Here is a 17054-nt window from a genome sequence, read left to right on the forward strand (position 1 = left end):
GCGCTCTCTCTGACACTGACACGTCTGCAATTAAGTATCAACTACAGCGTCTCACAAAAAATATCTCCACTGATAGAGAGTAATTAATATATTTATTCTCTTTATTAGTAATGAGCTTACAGGTATTTCTGGACCTGATACAAAAACCGTTAATTAACATGTGGCTGATATATATTTATTGGAGGCGATACTAGCACTTAAGCACAGTATCAGTATCAGAAATTTAGATACCAATACCAATAATCGGCACCATAAAGCAATTTCTGACGTTAACTTAGCAAGACATCACCTGTGTGGGATGGTAAAATGCTCAAGGCGAAATCTGTGAAATCAGTATTTCTTAGGAAAAACACGCTACCATGCGCCGCTCACCTGAATGTCTGAGCCAGGCTTCTTTCAGTAAACACTCTTCTGCTGCTGTGTAATCACAGTCTGAGTTAATGCTTGTCCAGATTGTTATGTGGGAACCACTGGACTCTCTGCGTAATGATAGCATTTAGCCTTGATTTAGCCTTTAGCATAGCAGCTCACTAGCCAGGCCTGTGTGTCCACTAGTCCCCTCTGTGATACACCTCTGTCGGTCAGCTCAGAAGTGAGGTCTTGCGGCCCTCTGCTTCAAAAAAAACGCTGAACATGGCTGCTACTGACACCATGGACGACAGTGATGTTTACTGTGCGAGTGAACGAGACACACATATGAAAGAAATAACTTAAGAAATCTGGATGTGAAACAGAATTCAGCACTGTTGTTGCCGAGCCAGAGAGGCTGCCGTGTGCTTACTGTACACCACAGATTTATCTATATACTGTTGAGTTCTGCTTTTTAGCTCTTTTGCACAATAAAGATATTTTACATTTACTTGAGTTGCTAAAACATGGTTCTTATGACTAATTATATAATAGTAAATACTAAATGTAAGTGTTAAATAAACACAAGTAAGTTTTCTTAAGCATCTAGCATATATAAATCCAACAAATAAATGCCATCTAGTTAAGCTGCGTATGTTTTATTTGTGGGACAGGACACAGATTTTACCAAAATAAAATATTTAAAAAATGTAATTGTATAAACATCAGGACTAGTTAGGTAAGACACAATTAGTATTAGTACTTGGTATAGGCATGTATTTAAGAATCAGGTATCAGAAGGGAAAAAGTGGCGTCGGTGTATCTCTAATTTAATTATTTTCATTTTTATACTTTATGTAGATGTAAAAATCTGACACTAAAAACATTTACAGTGTTAGCAGACACTCTTATGTAAATCTGTTCACAACAGTTTGTTAAAAAGTATACACTAAACGTATACAAATACTACAAAAGTATGTGGACAAATGAGCATCACACCTATACGAGCTTGCTGGATATTCCATTCCAAAACCATGGACATTAATACATTGTAAAATCGATGTCTGCAACACATTCAAAAAAGTAGGGACAGGGCAATTTAAGACCAGGAACACTGTGAAATGTTCAAAAAACATCCTAAACAGGTGGTGCAATCATGTGTATAAAAGGAGCAGCCTGAAAAGGCACAATCCTTTACAAACAAGAATAGGTTGAGGCTCAGAACTTTGTTAAAAATGCATCAGCATAAAAATCAACAGTTCAAAAATAATGTACTTCAGTGTGCAATTGCAAGGATTTTAGACACTGCACCCTCTACGGTGCATAATATAATCAAAAGATTCAGTGAATATGGAGAAATCTCTGTGCGTGATGGGGAAGACAAAAAACCACAACTGAATGCCTGTGACCTTCGACCACCGCAAGTGCTTAGGTATAATTTTACAAATCATTGTCAATATTCACAGTCTGCCACTGCATTCACAAATGCAAGTTAAGACTGTACTATGTACAGCGGAAGTCATTTGTCAACAGCATACAGAAATGTGGCTGACTTTGGTGAACTTGAGCTTATCTGAAATGGAGTGATGCAGGGTGGAAACATGTTTTGTGGTCAGATGAGTCAAGCCTTCCAGACTGTTCATGGAAATAATGGATGTTGTGTTCTCTGGGCCAAAGAAGAAAAGGACCATCCAGACTGTTACCAGTGTAAAGTTCAAAAGCCAGGGTCTGTCATGGTATGGGGGCTATTAATGGGTAACTTGCTGTGAAGGTACCATTTATGATGAAAACCTTGTAGAGCAACACATTTTGCCTCCTAGATGACTTCTTTTTCAGATATGTCCATGCTTATTTCAACATGAAAATGCCAAACCACATTCTCCACAAATAGCTGCGTAATCAGAGAGTGCGAGTACTAGACTGTCCTTCCAGCAGTCCAGACCTGTCTCCCTTTGAAAACATGTGCAAAACACAGCAACACCATATGTAAGTCATTAGAATAGAAGCAAATAAACATAAATACGCAAAAAGAGTATTAATTTCATAATTTTAAAAAAGAAGGCTAGTTTGAAGAACAAAGTTTGGTTTCAGATTTCTCCTCGAAGCCCCCAGCCATCACATGGACTTATTAAATTCCATCACCAGCACCATCACCATCATTATTTATCATAACTTATAATGTACTATTAATTAGCTAAACAATTCATACTGGGCTCCCACAAGAGAGCTTTGGAAATGGTAAACAATTAATACACTGGCATCCACAAAACTCTACTTACTGTATTAATGTAAAAAAAATATATATATACATATATACATACATATATATATATATATATATATATATTTAAAGAACATAAAGGCCCCTCTCCCTCTTTCTCTCTCTCTTTCTCTCTCTCTCTCTCTCTCGTCCTTACTGCCCTTGCTTTTGCTATATTTCAGCCGCTACAGAGTAAATTCAACCTAAAACCAGGAAATGTGGAACAAGGTAAGGTCACACTTGCTTTGATATATTTTTAGTTTTCTTTGACTTCTTTTTACTGTTCTCAGTGGAAAGCAAAGGCTGTAACCTCATTTTGATTTTGCATGGCGATTACATTCTGCTTGCTGGAACTGTACATTTCCTGAGATGATACACGTGCGCAAATTCACACATACTCTCATACGGGAATTAAATATTAAAAAGCTGCACTACGAGACCTTGCTTTAGGGAAGATATTTACAAGCTGCTAATTTCAGAAGCTACTTCATTAGCAAAGCTCTACTGACTTCAGAAGAGTATGTGTGTGTGTGTGCATGTGCCAGGCTGAGAGGCTGAGGTGTAGCTTGAAGACCTTAAGCTAAACCCTTCCAATTGATGATGTTAGCCTTATAGAAATAAAGGCTAGAATACAGGGGGCTATCATCTTTCTCTATTGTCGGCATTTACTATCCTTTCCCCCACCAGCCTTCATCACTCCGTCTGTGCGCGATGAGTGTGGTCGGTGTGTGATAAGCGGATGATGGGGGAATGTGAAAGAAGTGTTAGGTGGGTGGCTGAAGGCTAACCGTGTCTGGTTGGGAAGGGAAATAAAAACATGATGCATCAGTCTGAAGGTGGCAACTCAAAGGCATCAATTATGAAATGTTAGAATTGATTATAATCAATTAAAAAGGCCTGTGCATTGTTTTTATTGTGTATATTCCACTTCGTAACAGTTCCACCAGATATGTTTTTTGTGTTCAGTGTATTTTCAATCAACAGAACAGGAGAGGGAGTGTGTTTGTTATCCCACATAACATCATGGCTGTGATTTGGTCCCAATCATGATAATCGTGAGTGATTATCCCAGCCATTTCGTTATTTAAGAGCAATACATTATGTTGAGTGTTCTGTTGCTTTTATACAGTTTTGCAAAGTAAAGAGCTCTTGAACACTGTTTCAAATATTTGTTTTAATACTGGGAAATTTTTCCACCAAAAAATAGTTGCCATGAGTGACGTTTTGCAACAGCTGTTTTTTCTTGGCAGCAGTCAGTGGAATGATATAAATAAGGTGAAAAAACTGTGCTTTTAACAGATATAACAATGATTTTGTGTGCTTGTAACAAATTGTTGTATAGTTAAACATAATTCTGAATCATATCAATATAACTGAATTGAATTAAATCAAATCTCAGGGAAATTCAAGACTTCACGATACACTGAATCATTTCCTCAGGCTGGCTATACACAGTGAAACATTCACATAACTAGTTAGAGTTTGCAAGTTGCCATGAAACTTTACAGTTAAAGCCTTTACACACAGAGAGCAATTTATTTATGTGATTTATAACACAATAAATGAATCTGAATTCATTTTGAATGTGTACAACCGTTGATATCTTGCACACCAAACGCGACTTTTGAGTGGTGAAAATGCAATATTTTTATTCGCCCTCTGTTCATTTTTTGCAAAGTTTTGCTGATGATGTGAACTCATTAACCAATCACTTTTGCTTCTAATGTTGGCATGATAACAACCAAGATGCTGGACCAGCAAATCTACCAACAACTAGAACTTTTTGACAAATGTCAGATCCGCATTCACTGGCTGCTTCATTAGGGATAGTGTTTGCATCTCCAAAATCAGCTCAAATTGGGCTCAAACTGGGTTACTGACATCACAGCTCTGTGATGTAAAAGCACTGAAAAAGAAAACACTGCTCTCCTTTCACTTTTCTGAAATGAAAAGTAGCCTGATCAATGTCACCGTTTGCCCGTTTTTAAGGACATTTTCTACTTTTCACAGTGTAAACAATATGAAAAAACCATAACATTCTGTACGAACAATTTTGATGCAAAAATCATGTCTGAATACTTCATATTTTGATCTGACATTTGTTAATTAATGATGCATTCTGTGCTTTTTGTAACTCATAAGCAGTCGCATGTAACAATTTAAATTATTTCAAATCCTAGCAATATTAATAGATAGTATTTTTCATACATCGTATTGCTCTGACTAAATAAAATCATGCGTATTGTGTCACTTAGCCTCTTTGCATAACATTTGTATGCCAAGAGAAGGGAAAATTAATAACCTAGCTGTACAGATCAGGATACAGCAAATTAACAAACCAGAGCTAATGCTGGCACAAGCACCCATTCAAACACCTGTCGACATTAACTGGCTAGCTAACAAATCAGTTAAGGTAACTGGTTACTAGTATTATAACATTAGACCATCCTCTATTTAATAGTATTGTCCACGACATAGATTAAAATCAGTTGAAATGAGATTAGTTCACTTGATCACAGGGTACGTCATCTGCCTTTTGACTGGCAGCTTCATGAAACATTTCACAAAGTTGAGACAGCTGAAACCGTTACTGACTTTCAAGTTTCAAACAAGTAGCAGGAATGAAACAACATTATGCATTCCCAATTATGCAAATGTATTTTCATGTGGGTTTCAAGCAGGTGCAGTTGCATTAAAGTTGCACTGTGTCAATCTAAAGAATTTGTTACTGAATCGAGCCATTGCGAGGCCAGAGATTTAGCCCCCACAGTGCTTAGGGCCACTGTGTGGTCAGGGTGTGAGGAGCAAATGATGGAGGAAGGTGAAAGGATGTGAAAGGAGCTTTAGGCATGAAGGCTGAAGCCTGACTGTGTGTGGTGATTACCAACCAGTGGAGGAGCCTCTAGAGTAGAGGCTGATAAGGCCAGTGTCTGTGAGAGATCTATGGGAGCGCAGGGTTGGCAGGCCAAAACTGCAGCCTTCCCCTGCCTGCAGGAGCCGATAGCTTATCACCAAAGGCAGGGTCGTGCTCCTTAGCATACGTCTCCCACACACACACACACACACACACACACACACACACACACACACACACATACCCAAACTCTGTTCAGCCCTCCAGGCCTATAGGAATTCCCCTGTTATTAATTCTGAATTTGTGCTGTCTTCCTGTCTGCAGCTCTACACAACTGCCCTTCTCATTCTCAGCTTTCTTTGGTCTCTGCTCTCAGTGAGTGTCAGTGTGTGCGTGTACCTGCGGCTCACTGTGCAAACGGACGTGAACCCCGCGATGGCCAGACAGAGACCTCTTCACCACCCTCCTGTGCTGAAAGTGGTAATAGTCTCCAAACACCTGTAAACAAACACACACACATGCACACACACAGAAGAGCGGTCTATTAGAAGAGTGTGTTCTACCTGCTGAGAAAAGGTCAGATGGTCTAACACACCTGAGGGAAAAAACACTCATTAACTTTAACACCTGTGCTCAGGAACCAGCCCATTTCTCTCACACACACACACACACACACACACACACACACACACCTATTACACCTATAGAGACAAGGATGCACACATTTATCTCTTACAGTCTCTCTTTTAGGGCTAAATAATTTGAATACTTGAGTATTCTATCATTACATTGTTATTTGTTTGTACAGTATAAACAGAGAAGCATAGTCTTTTTCAAAGCCACAGAAAATGTACATTAAACTACAATACATTTCAGCAGCAAAAGCCTTTACATAGAACAGTTATTGTTTCTTTATGGAAAAAAAATAAATTACAGTTTGTTTAGCTGAATGCATCATCAATTCATACTAGGCATTAGGGCTGGGTATTGCCAGAAAGTTCATGAAACGATACATATCACAATACAGGCATCGCAATATGATACAGTGAAAAAACACAGGTACAGACATCTTTCTTCAGTGTTTCCCTTTGTTCTAAAAACTACAGTAATAATGAATACAAATGAAGGTTGGGCAGAATGACAGACATTCTTTGCATTATTTGCTTATTCAAATTTTTATAAATAAGTGAAAATGTCAATTATGCTGGTGGAGATTCTAAGAACTACACTCACTTAAAAAAAATCATTCTACTATAGCTTAGTGCTAAGCAAACTACAAACTTATTACTGAACTCAACTGAGTACACAACTACCACATAGGACCATACAGGCCTTAGCAACAGTTAAGAAAGGGCACTCACTTGTTTCATTCAACAGTACATAACAAATTATAAATAAACTTCATTCTGTGTACAGTTTCTCAAGAATGTGGGATTGGAGCACAATTTGAGAAAAAGAAATTGGCAAAACGTGCATGAAGTATAATAATTAAGATGAAAATATTGCTTTCTCTTTACTTCAAAATCAAGAGCAGAGAGGAAAAACACACCCTTCGTAAGTGCATATTATCTAGTGGCTGGTGCATAGTTATCAAATATTGTACTTTTATAATGTTGAATACTGTAATAAACTGAAAATGGAAAGATTAACATATTAACATGAGGCACATTTTCAGACACAAAGGTCTCACATACTGCGCTGCACTAAATCCAGTGAAATAGGACTACTTATGCCCTCTTTGTAATGAAGTATGCAGTTGGTCATTGTTCTGTAAGCCCACTCCACTTTTTCCCTTTGCAACACATACTTGACTTTAAACATCACTGAAGCAAAAACACACACAAACAAAATCATCATCATCCTCAACAGATATAGTGTGCATAAAAATGTCATCTGCTTGGATACCCTGTGGTTTGGATTTATGCTGTCATAAAGGGTCTCTAAGGGGTGTGAGACACATGCAGTGCTTCTATGGCAAAGACAGCCCAACTGCAGCTGAACGCAATGAAGCAGCTAATTTACTTTACACTCACTGTGTGCACTGACGCTGTACACATGTACGCACACACACACACACACACACACACACACACACACACACACACACACACTATAAGAACCACTGTCCCTGGAGAGTCAGAGGCGGCAGAATTTAGTGAGAAATTACTAATGATGCAGAACAGCAAAAGGATGGGGACTGGGTAAGACAGAGAGAGACAGAAAGAGAGAGAGAAAGTGATAAAGAGAGAGAAGAGAGAGAGAGAAAGAGGGAGAGAGACAGAAAGAGAGAGAGAAAGCGATAGAGAGAGAGAGAGAGATAAAGACCAGAGAGAGTGAGAGGGAGTGAGACAGACTGAGAGAGATATAAAAAGAAAGAGAGGGGAAAGAACAAGAAAAGGAGAGAGAGAGAGAGAGAGAGAGAGAGAGAGAGAGAGAGATAGAGAGAGAGAGAGGGAGAAAGAGAGAGAGAAACAAAAAGTTAAAATAAGAACAAGAAATGGAGAGCGGGACAGAAAGAGAGAGAGAGAAAAAGAGACAAAGAGAAAGAAAGACCAACAAAGAGTGAGTAAGAGCGAAGTGGGAGAAAGAGAAAGAAAGAGAGAGAGAGAGAGAAAGAGAGAACAGTGTTTTGAGGACTGTGTTGAAAGGAGAATAGCAGGGTGATTAAAGCTAAACTCCTCATTTACTTTTGCGCCTCCTCACCTTCAAACGACCCTGCAGGCTGCGTTAGGAACAGCTCGGCTCTGACAGACAGCTGAGAGGAAGATGGATGTGTGTGTACTGCTTGCGTGCGCTGTGTGTGTGTGTGCGTGTGTGTGTGTGTGTGTGTGTGTAGTGAAGTGCATACACAGCAGTGTGAGCTCTCCTGGGTTTTCTCTGTTGTACTGACTGTACTGCTGTAGCGTAGCTGCTGGCCTGTTTGGAGCTCAGTGCAGCGTGCTGTTTTATTAGCCTTACTTACTCAGAGCTCTGAAAGTGTTGGAGCACAGCACACAAGAAAGTTGATAGAAAGTAATATATCCAGCAGAAACATCACACATCTGATTTGCAGAGCTGATACAGTGTGAGATTTCATGTATGCATGTACTTGTGTCTGTTTGGAGAGATAAGGAAACTGTGTGTGTGTGTATGTGTGTGTATGAGCTACAGTGGATCTACTGAGATGTGTCTGTTCGTGTGTGTGTGTGTCTGCTGAGATAGAAGCTTACTTCTGTCATTACTCATCCTGTCTTTGCTCTCAACAGCCATTTCTTTAGCACAAGGACAGTGACCTTTTCACCTGCCCTTATGTTTCTAAAACACACAGACACACACACACACTCTTGTCCAAGGGTTACATGCATGATCTATGTAAGTGAAAATATGTAATAATATTGTATCCCATATATATTTAATATATGTAAGTATTTACAGTTAAAACAGTTAATAATCCTCTACAGAGAACAAACTTAAATATTAAATTACTTGTTTGTGTTAATCATGTTTACACCAGGTTCTGCACAATTGTTTTGGCAAATGGACTTTTAAATTAAAAAAAAAAAAAGCAAAATGAGTATCAGTATTTCTTTTTTATTTCTGCATTAAAAATATACTGTAGTGTGGTGCACAAACCACAATATCTACTGTATTGTAAAATCATTGTATGTATCATTATATCTACTTTTCGAGGAAGATTACAGAATAACAAGTCTTTTAAATGTGTTGATGTGATGATATCATTCATGCTTAAAAAACGTACAAAGGTCACTGCTGATTTCAGGTTTAGCCTGACACTGCAGGTTAGACCTGTTTTTGTTTGGTTTTCCTACAAATACAGGAAAATTTTGTCCTAAAAATGTATGAAGACGTATAGATTGAAGTATAATTAAAATACTTAAGTATCTGTTTGTCACACTGACATTCATTTTCCTATTTAATATTTAAAAGCTTCGTCTTTTTAAAAGCCACAGAAATTGTAACCCAAAATAAATGTTTTTGTTATTACAGGACAATGCGGAAAAATCCTCAGTGCAAAATTACAATTAGAGGCTGGTGTACCATTGAAACACAACAAGGTTTAAGAATCATGTCAAAAATGTAAGTATTCACAGCATGAACAGTTAGTTAATTCCACAGCACAATCCAGCAAATGTAAAACACTTTTTTGGAACACTCAGTTCAAAACCAATTTTTCTGTGACCTTTGCAAAATATCTCTTTGCTGTGCATATATGTAATGAAATCGAAATTTCTGTTATGTGTGTGTGCTGGCATCTAAATGTAACTGCTGCACTATGTAAGGTGGAATGGAAAATGGTAATAAGAGGCTGGTAAATAAGAAGCCAGTTTTGGCTTCATGTATATATATGTATATATATGTATATATATATATGTATATATATATATATATATATATATATATATATGTGTGTGTGTGTGTGTGTGTGTATACACATGTGTTTATTATGTAAGAGCTTCGGCAGTTTTGGTCACCATGAGAATATTCTGAACTTGGGAGACATGCAGTTTGTATGGACCCAGTCCCAATCAAGCTTCAATCAAATCTTCACTTTGTAGCGTTTTCTAAAGAGTGCATCTGAAGTGTCCACATATCTTTTCTGTGCTCATTTTGGTCTATCCTGCTTAGCCTTCACACACCTGCAGGATTGCAGCTGTGATGAGGCAAGCCATGTCTGAGTTGCAGCTTGCTAACCAAAATGGTTGAAGGGCGTCCTTAATACTGTATTCAATACTATGTGATCCTTATCCGAGTACCACAAATGTGTCCAGTCCACACTGCTTCCCACTCAGCTCTGTCATGTAACCAGATGGAAATACAAGCCAACTTCTTCTGCTGTTCTTTTCTAATTAAATAGTTTTACAGCAGGTTTAAAATTGACACCACAAACAGCAGATCTGCGTACTGTGAAAAATTAACAATCGTGAGTTTTATACCGCAAGATCAGTCTCTGCCTACAGCCTACATCATTAAGATCATCATATCTCAGTAAATTATTATTTTAAATATTATTTAGACTGCTACAGAAAGTGGGAGTGTGTTATTTGACTGGTTCCATATGGAGTTTATGCTTCTCTCACACGCAAGTGAAAAAAAAAATTGGCTTGGGTTTTGACAGACGTGTCTACTGCAGCCAATGTGGACTGAACACCAATTAAAATGGAAGCGTATATGTTCTGTAAGACAAATGACTAAAACGCTTCAGATATTATTGTTTGATTGTTGTCTGGGTGATTTTGAAAATGAGTATTTGAGTAGTCATTCAGAAATATTGGAGTATTGAAAACCTATAAAATGGTTTTCAGGCACACTCAGACCTGTCAACCCATCCTACAGAGGTGATGTCAAGTGATGGAAGTATGATGAAGAACTGACTTACTCATATCTCTGACCACGACAAGGAGCCCCTCTCTTTCTCTCTCTCTCCGCCTGTCTCCTTTGTTCCTCATTTTCTATCTCCATCTCACTTTCCGTCTCTCTCTGCCTCTTCCTATCTGCGTCTGTCTGTCTTTCTCTTTCTGTCTTCCAGTCAGATGTGAGTGTAGTCATTCGTATCTTGAGGCCTATTATAAATTACCCTCAGACCCCTGCTGCTCTCTCTCCAGGGTTTTTCTACCTCCTCTACCCCCCTCTTTCTGATCCTACACACAATCTGGAACTAGTAGAGGGCATCCCTCCTGTACTGCCCATCTTTTAACTATCTCGGCTTGTGCTTCTGGTCTCATGGTCAGTACCATAAAGCTGTTAGTTAAAGCAGCGTGTGTTACCCACAGTGCAGCAGCACACGCCTGAACGTTAGGGGAATACTGGGCCCAGACTGTTTATTTGATTTTTGGTTCTATCTGCCTCAGCATGAGAGGAAAGGGCCTATAAGAGTCCCATCGCAGCATGCTCAGACCAGTGGATCAGACAGGGTCAGTGCTTGTCTTAGAAAGTCTGATCAGGAAAATTGCCTAAAAGGGCCCATATTGTACAGTTTTCTTTTCTTTCATTTTTTTCCCTGAAGTCCACTTCATAACTTTTGTCTAAGGGTTTATGAACCAAAAACAGTCTAAATTCATTTTCCATGGCCATTTTCCAATCTCTTTTTTATCCTTTAAGCTGATTTTACACCAAAAGCAACATGGCACGTACAGCAAGCCCGAAGCTCCGTGACACTTGCTATTTCACACTGGGTATGTGACTCACGTGTGACGCATTAGACGAATGATTTTTTTTTTTTTTTACAGTAATAGACAAGTTCCTTTTGGTGTCTGCCACATGCAGTGCTACCGTGAGGAGCTTAGTGAGGTGCAGCCATGCAAAGTGGCTCTCGGAGCATGCCACACTCCCGGGTAAGAGAGATGTTCATTGTTGCTGTCGTTGCTGATGTTGTTATTAGTGTAGTTAAGAGTAAACTGCAGCTGAGAAGGGTGGGCTTTGTAGTGTAACTAGTAGTCTGAAGTGTCTACCCTCCTTGTATGTTGTATCCTCATGCGTTACCCCTCCCATGTTACGTGTTACGGGTTAGTGCTGGGTGGGGCATTTCTTGCTGCTTTTTGAAGTGCCTGTTCAAAATAAAAGAGCATTTGCCTGTATGCGCAATGTGACTTCTATGCCAACGCCACAGTACAATCTGCAAATGTATTTATTCTTTTTTCCACTACATATGAACTTCATGTTGATGACATTTGAGCATAGCTGTTAACTATAAACGGTTTAAAAGCGGTTTTGAATTGATTCCTCCTTTATTTCCCTCATCAGTCCAACAGACTAGTAATTTCCTGTGCAGTGTTGCTGCTAAAACTTACAATATAGCTGTTTGCTGTGTCAAGGGACTAGATTAAACCATTTAGCAAAGATACTGAATGGTGTACTTTTTCCAGATAAAACTGCATAAAATAGTCACACATGATAAGTGGCCAAAATAGACATTTTTGGTGTTAAAAGCTACATTGATTAACACAGGAGAGTACTGCACACAGTGCTGCAAGCAGGCCTGAATCATCCAATGGGCTTTGAGGGCATGTGCCCAGGGGCCCGAGCCACAATGGGGAACACTGCTAGCAATTATGAGAAAATTTAAACAGTTGTTTTGACTCACAGTGGGAACTGTACTAGCAACACAGTGCTTTCCATGTCTTTCTTAAATGTCTGCTTCATTTTCTCCTCCAGTCACTGATTAGCAACCAGTACACTACCCACCATTACTTCAGTCAAGCTCTCAGGGTTTTCAGACATGAGCTAGCATTCCTGTGAATGCATTTTTATTTTTATACTCCAGATATTCAAGAAACATGCTTGGGGGGTCCTGTAAGTAAGACCTGATTCTTTAACAGAATAGATGATGCCTATTTCCAAAGCCAAATATAAAATGTAGGCGTGAGTTAAAGAAAAAAGTTGCTTTGTCCTTGTCAGCAGTGATCTGCAAACTGTCATCCAATGCTCATTCAATTATCTAAGATGGTTGATGGTTTGGGTTTTTATGTTTTCTGAGTTTTTCTGTTTTTTTTAGCTTTTAATATGCGGTTATGGTGGTGATGTGTCCAACAGTGTGGTTAGTATGCTGCCATTGTAGTGCTGCATAGGCTTTGTGTAACCTGCTGTGATATCATAAAAATATTCACTGACCATCCATACAAGGTAGCCATATAGGGGCCCACCAAATATTTATGTCAAGGGGCCGATAACTTGATGATCCGAGCTTGGTGGCAAGAAGCGAGCAGTTACTGAGTCTGGCATAAAATGGGCTTTAGAGCTAAACCGGCTGTTTTTTTTAACTGTGCCTTGAAGGCTGGAATACGTGATATCTGTAAACTCACTCTTTTGTGATTGGTGGTCCTGTTCTGTGCCTCATTCACAAAGCAGTCCTGGTTGAGATATATGGAACAAACTTGTAGGTCTGGACTGAAACTGAGATACTGGAAAAAAATCAGTTACATTTTTTGGATATCTGGAATCTTTTGACACATTTGATATATTTGTTTTCCCCACTTCTTCCACTTCCACTTGAAAGGGCAGCTAAACTGCTGTAGGCTGTTTAGGGAGTTAAACAGCCTACAGCTGTACATGTAAACATGTTCATGCTTGTGATATTACAAACCCCCCAAAAAAACTGTTTTAGCAGCTTACTTTCCATATATGGTCTGGTACATTTTAAAAACATTTCCATTCTCTTATTTAAAGTCCCAGGAAATTTTGTGTACTACATTAAAATATTTGTTTGATCCTAAACTTGAGTGTTTAAATAAAAGGGAAAAAAACAAAGAAAAATGCAATAAAATTACTCATAAACCAGCTCAATTCAGCTGATCAGATCTTTGACTTGTCTGAGCGTGGTCTAATAAGCATACTTGATTGATACCCCTCTGTCTAAGACTCCCAGTTTGCTACACCAAATAGAACTAAACACAACAGCGTGAGCAGTGAGAAATGAATGAAACAGACTGTACATATGCAAGCGGTGCAAGTAGAACCCGGCTGTGTCAATGGCTCATGAAAAACATTATACTTTTCCATGGTGATGCCTTAAATGAGGTAAGGTTCTTATTCACTTTACTGCTGGATTAAAGCTGTGTGGACAGGACAAGCCAAATCAGCCTTATAACGGGTTAGAGTCAAGCCTATATAAGATTTACGGCAAGATCAGGACTGCTCAATTTACACAAAGAGGGGAGAAATTTTTCCAAAATACATCAGCCATTAATCAGACATTGTCTTATACATGTATATTGTGTACCCACAATACCAAAATGTACCTGATTAAAAAACAAAAAACAGATTTAGGTTCCCCGGGGCTTTAAATAAAGCAACGAAAAAAGTGTTTTTCCAAAATATGGGCTCCATAATAAACTGTGTGACAATACTGTCTAAATATTATGTGGAACTGAATGGACTGGATCAGACAGGGTGTTGTTCATCATAAACAAGGCACAGCAGCTTGAGTGACAGCTTTCCCTGGCCTCTGCGATTATTTATTTCACTGGAAGAAAACAGATTTGAAACACCCACCTCAACCACAGCTCACAGATGCTACAAGTCCAGGTAGTCCATTACATGGACAGCAAGGGTAAGGGGACAAACTTAAAAAAAAAAGGTGCCAAAAAGGGTTCTTTGAAGCAATGCCATTCGTTTCAATCCCTTAACCACCTTTAATTCCCTAAAAAACATTACAACGGATGGTTCTTTAAAAAAAACTCAATTGAAACCACTCCCTTTGAGAGGAAACCAGACAAGATTCTTCTATGGCATCTCTCCAAAACACCCTTTTGGGCATCTTTCTTTTAAAGAACGTACCCTTAACCTCCTAGTAGCCTTGCTATCTGCATAGCGGAACACCTGGTCTTGTGTCCTGGGGCCTCTAAACTGATCTGACCCTAATTAATCAGCCACACGGCCGGTAGTGGAGACCTCCAGAGGCTGAGACACATTCACACACTGTACATCACAGTGCATGTCCTTGCACTGCAGATGAGTCACCCAGGAAACTGCTTTTTAATGATCTATCTTTTATCTTCTCTCTCTCCCTCTCTCTCTTCCTCTCTCTCTCTCTCTCTCTGTCTCTCTCTCTCCCAGTGTCTCTCAATCTCTTCTCCCAAAAGACCTGCACTCTGACTTTTTATGTTAACGAGTGAGCATGGATGTGTGTGCATTTATACTTAACAGTGTGAGCATACAGTTGGATAAACTCTGGCAACGCACACAAAATGAAGACAGAAGGAGAGAATGAGAAATGTAGAAGAAAAAGGAGCGACAGAGAGATTGCAAGACAGAGAGACAGAGTGAGACAAAATATATATATATATATATATATATATATATATATATATATATATATATATATATATATATATATATATATATATATACACACACACATATACATACATACATATATATATATATATATATATATATATATAAAGAGAGAGAGAGAGCGACCGCAAAGAGGCGATTTTGAAAGAGAGAGGGAGAGAAAGAGTAAGGGAGGGATAGATTGAACGAGAGAATTAGAAACTGTGAGAAAGAGAGAGAAAGAGAAAGAGAGAGAGAGAGAAAAAAAGAAATGGATAACTTTCAGCTACTCAAGAAGCAAAACAGAACAACATTAGTGCTTCTGGCCGGCTGTCTGAATGTATAATTCATCGACTCATTTGCCAGCAGATCTAACAGACACTATTGCTCTTCCCCACAGTTAAGCCGGGCTGGAGGGAGATAAGCAGAAGAAGCTGCCTCCTCACCGGCAATTCCCCTTTATCAGACTCCACTAAGAAAGAGAAGCAACAGAACCTGCACATTTTACTACCTGGTATTTGGATTTGATAGCATTGCAATTCAACATTTCATCTCATAAAAAGCTTTCTGACAACACTGCACTCTCTGGCTTTTCTGGCTGGAGGAAATGGATCTTGAAAATGGGGAGTGTGAGTTGTAAACTTTGTGGTACTTGAGAATGTATGTGTGTGTGTGTGCGTGTTTTTCATACAATTTCAGGACAAACGTCCTGACTGTAGGAAAGCCAGAGAAAACGAGGGCTAACCCACAGTACGCAGACCAACAAAATGCTCCTAACTTTGTAAACTGCTTTTTCACACAAGCTGTGTGTTTCATTTTTAAAACCGAGAGCACTAAAGCATTTCTTTTTGGTTACTAAGTTTAAGGCTGAAAGTTAAACTCAGAAAATTGTTATCACATATAGAAACCTATATATTATCAGTGTTGGAACAAAACTTTTTGCTCTTTACATTATATATCTGCATAATGCACATGTGTAATACTGAGCAAAATTAGAGACCATATTTTTTATTTAATGTACAGTCAAAACAACCACTAAGTACAAGTTAATCAGTTTTAGAATATACTTCTGAGGAGATTAGATATAAGATAACCCACCTGCATAAGGAACATTAAAGTCATTCTAGCTAACTAGAAGTCGTTACTGAGAAAAGGAAATAGACAGAAGAGAAAAATATGCACTAGAACACCAAAATCTGACGCGGTATAAGGCTTTACAGATAGATGAGTATACATTTGTAATAGGGATTACTTTGATCAGGAAAAGTGAAAATGCAACCTGGAAATTATATATAGAGGGTGGTCCTTGATCTTTGCACAGAACTGTATATTACACATATACTACATATGAAACATATTATTAGTACATACAGGTAGATACATATATATGAACATATGGGATTTGTATGACCACACATCCTGACATTGTATAAAAGCACAACTATGTGTGTATGCGTGTGAGTGCAGCAATTCTGATTTATCAGGAGAAGGTCATCAGGTGACCCAACATGTTCCCTGCTGGTTCAACAGAGAGAGGAAAGACATTTATACCACAAGTAGCAGCGTCAGAATTGGAATCACTGTGAAAGTCACATTCAAACAGACTCCAGCGTGTCTATTTCACACACAAGTGTTTTGACAGGCAATTCAAGAATAACCTGCTGTAAAACATGACATTCAGAAAAGCACTAATCCACTTCAACTCTTTAAATGCACACATTTTCTTAAAAGCTAAGTGTGTGTGCTGCTGCTCTAATTGCAGATAGGTATTAATATAAGTGCGAATTGCAGAGGGACAGTAAGAGACGTATGTCTGTCTCT

The 17054-nt window shown here is 38.6% G+C and overlaps 1 protein-coding gene across 2 annotated transcripts in view; it reads right to left on the reverse strand.

Annotated features, from left to right (window-relative positions):
• furinb (furin (paired basic amino acid cleaving enzyme) b) overlaps window positions 1-17054 on the reverse strand; it is a 104481-nt gene that overhangs the window by 42893 nt on the left and 44534 nt on the right. For both annotated transcript variants that reach the window (XM_036575895.1, XM_036575896.1), the window contains exon 3: window positions 5862-5960. In XM_036575895.1, coding sequence (XP_036431788.1) covers window positions 5862-5960 — 99 coding nt within the window. The remainder of the gene's footprint in view (window positions 1-5861; window positions 5961-17054) is intronic.

This window comes from Colossoma macropomum, unplaced genomic scaffold (genome assembly GCF_904425465.1).
Source record: "Colossoma macropomum unplaced genomic scaffold, Colossoma_macropomum, whole genome shotgun sequence".
In the NCBI taxonomy this organism is placed as follows: Eukaryota; Metazoa; Chordata; class Actinopteri; order Characiformes; family Serrasalmidae; genus Colossoma; species Colossoma macropomum.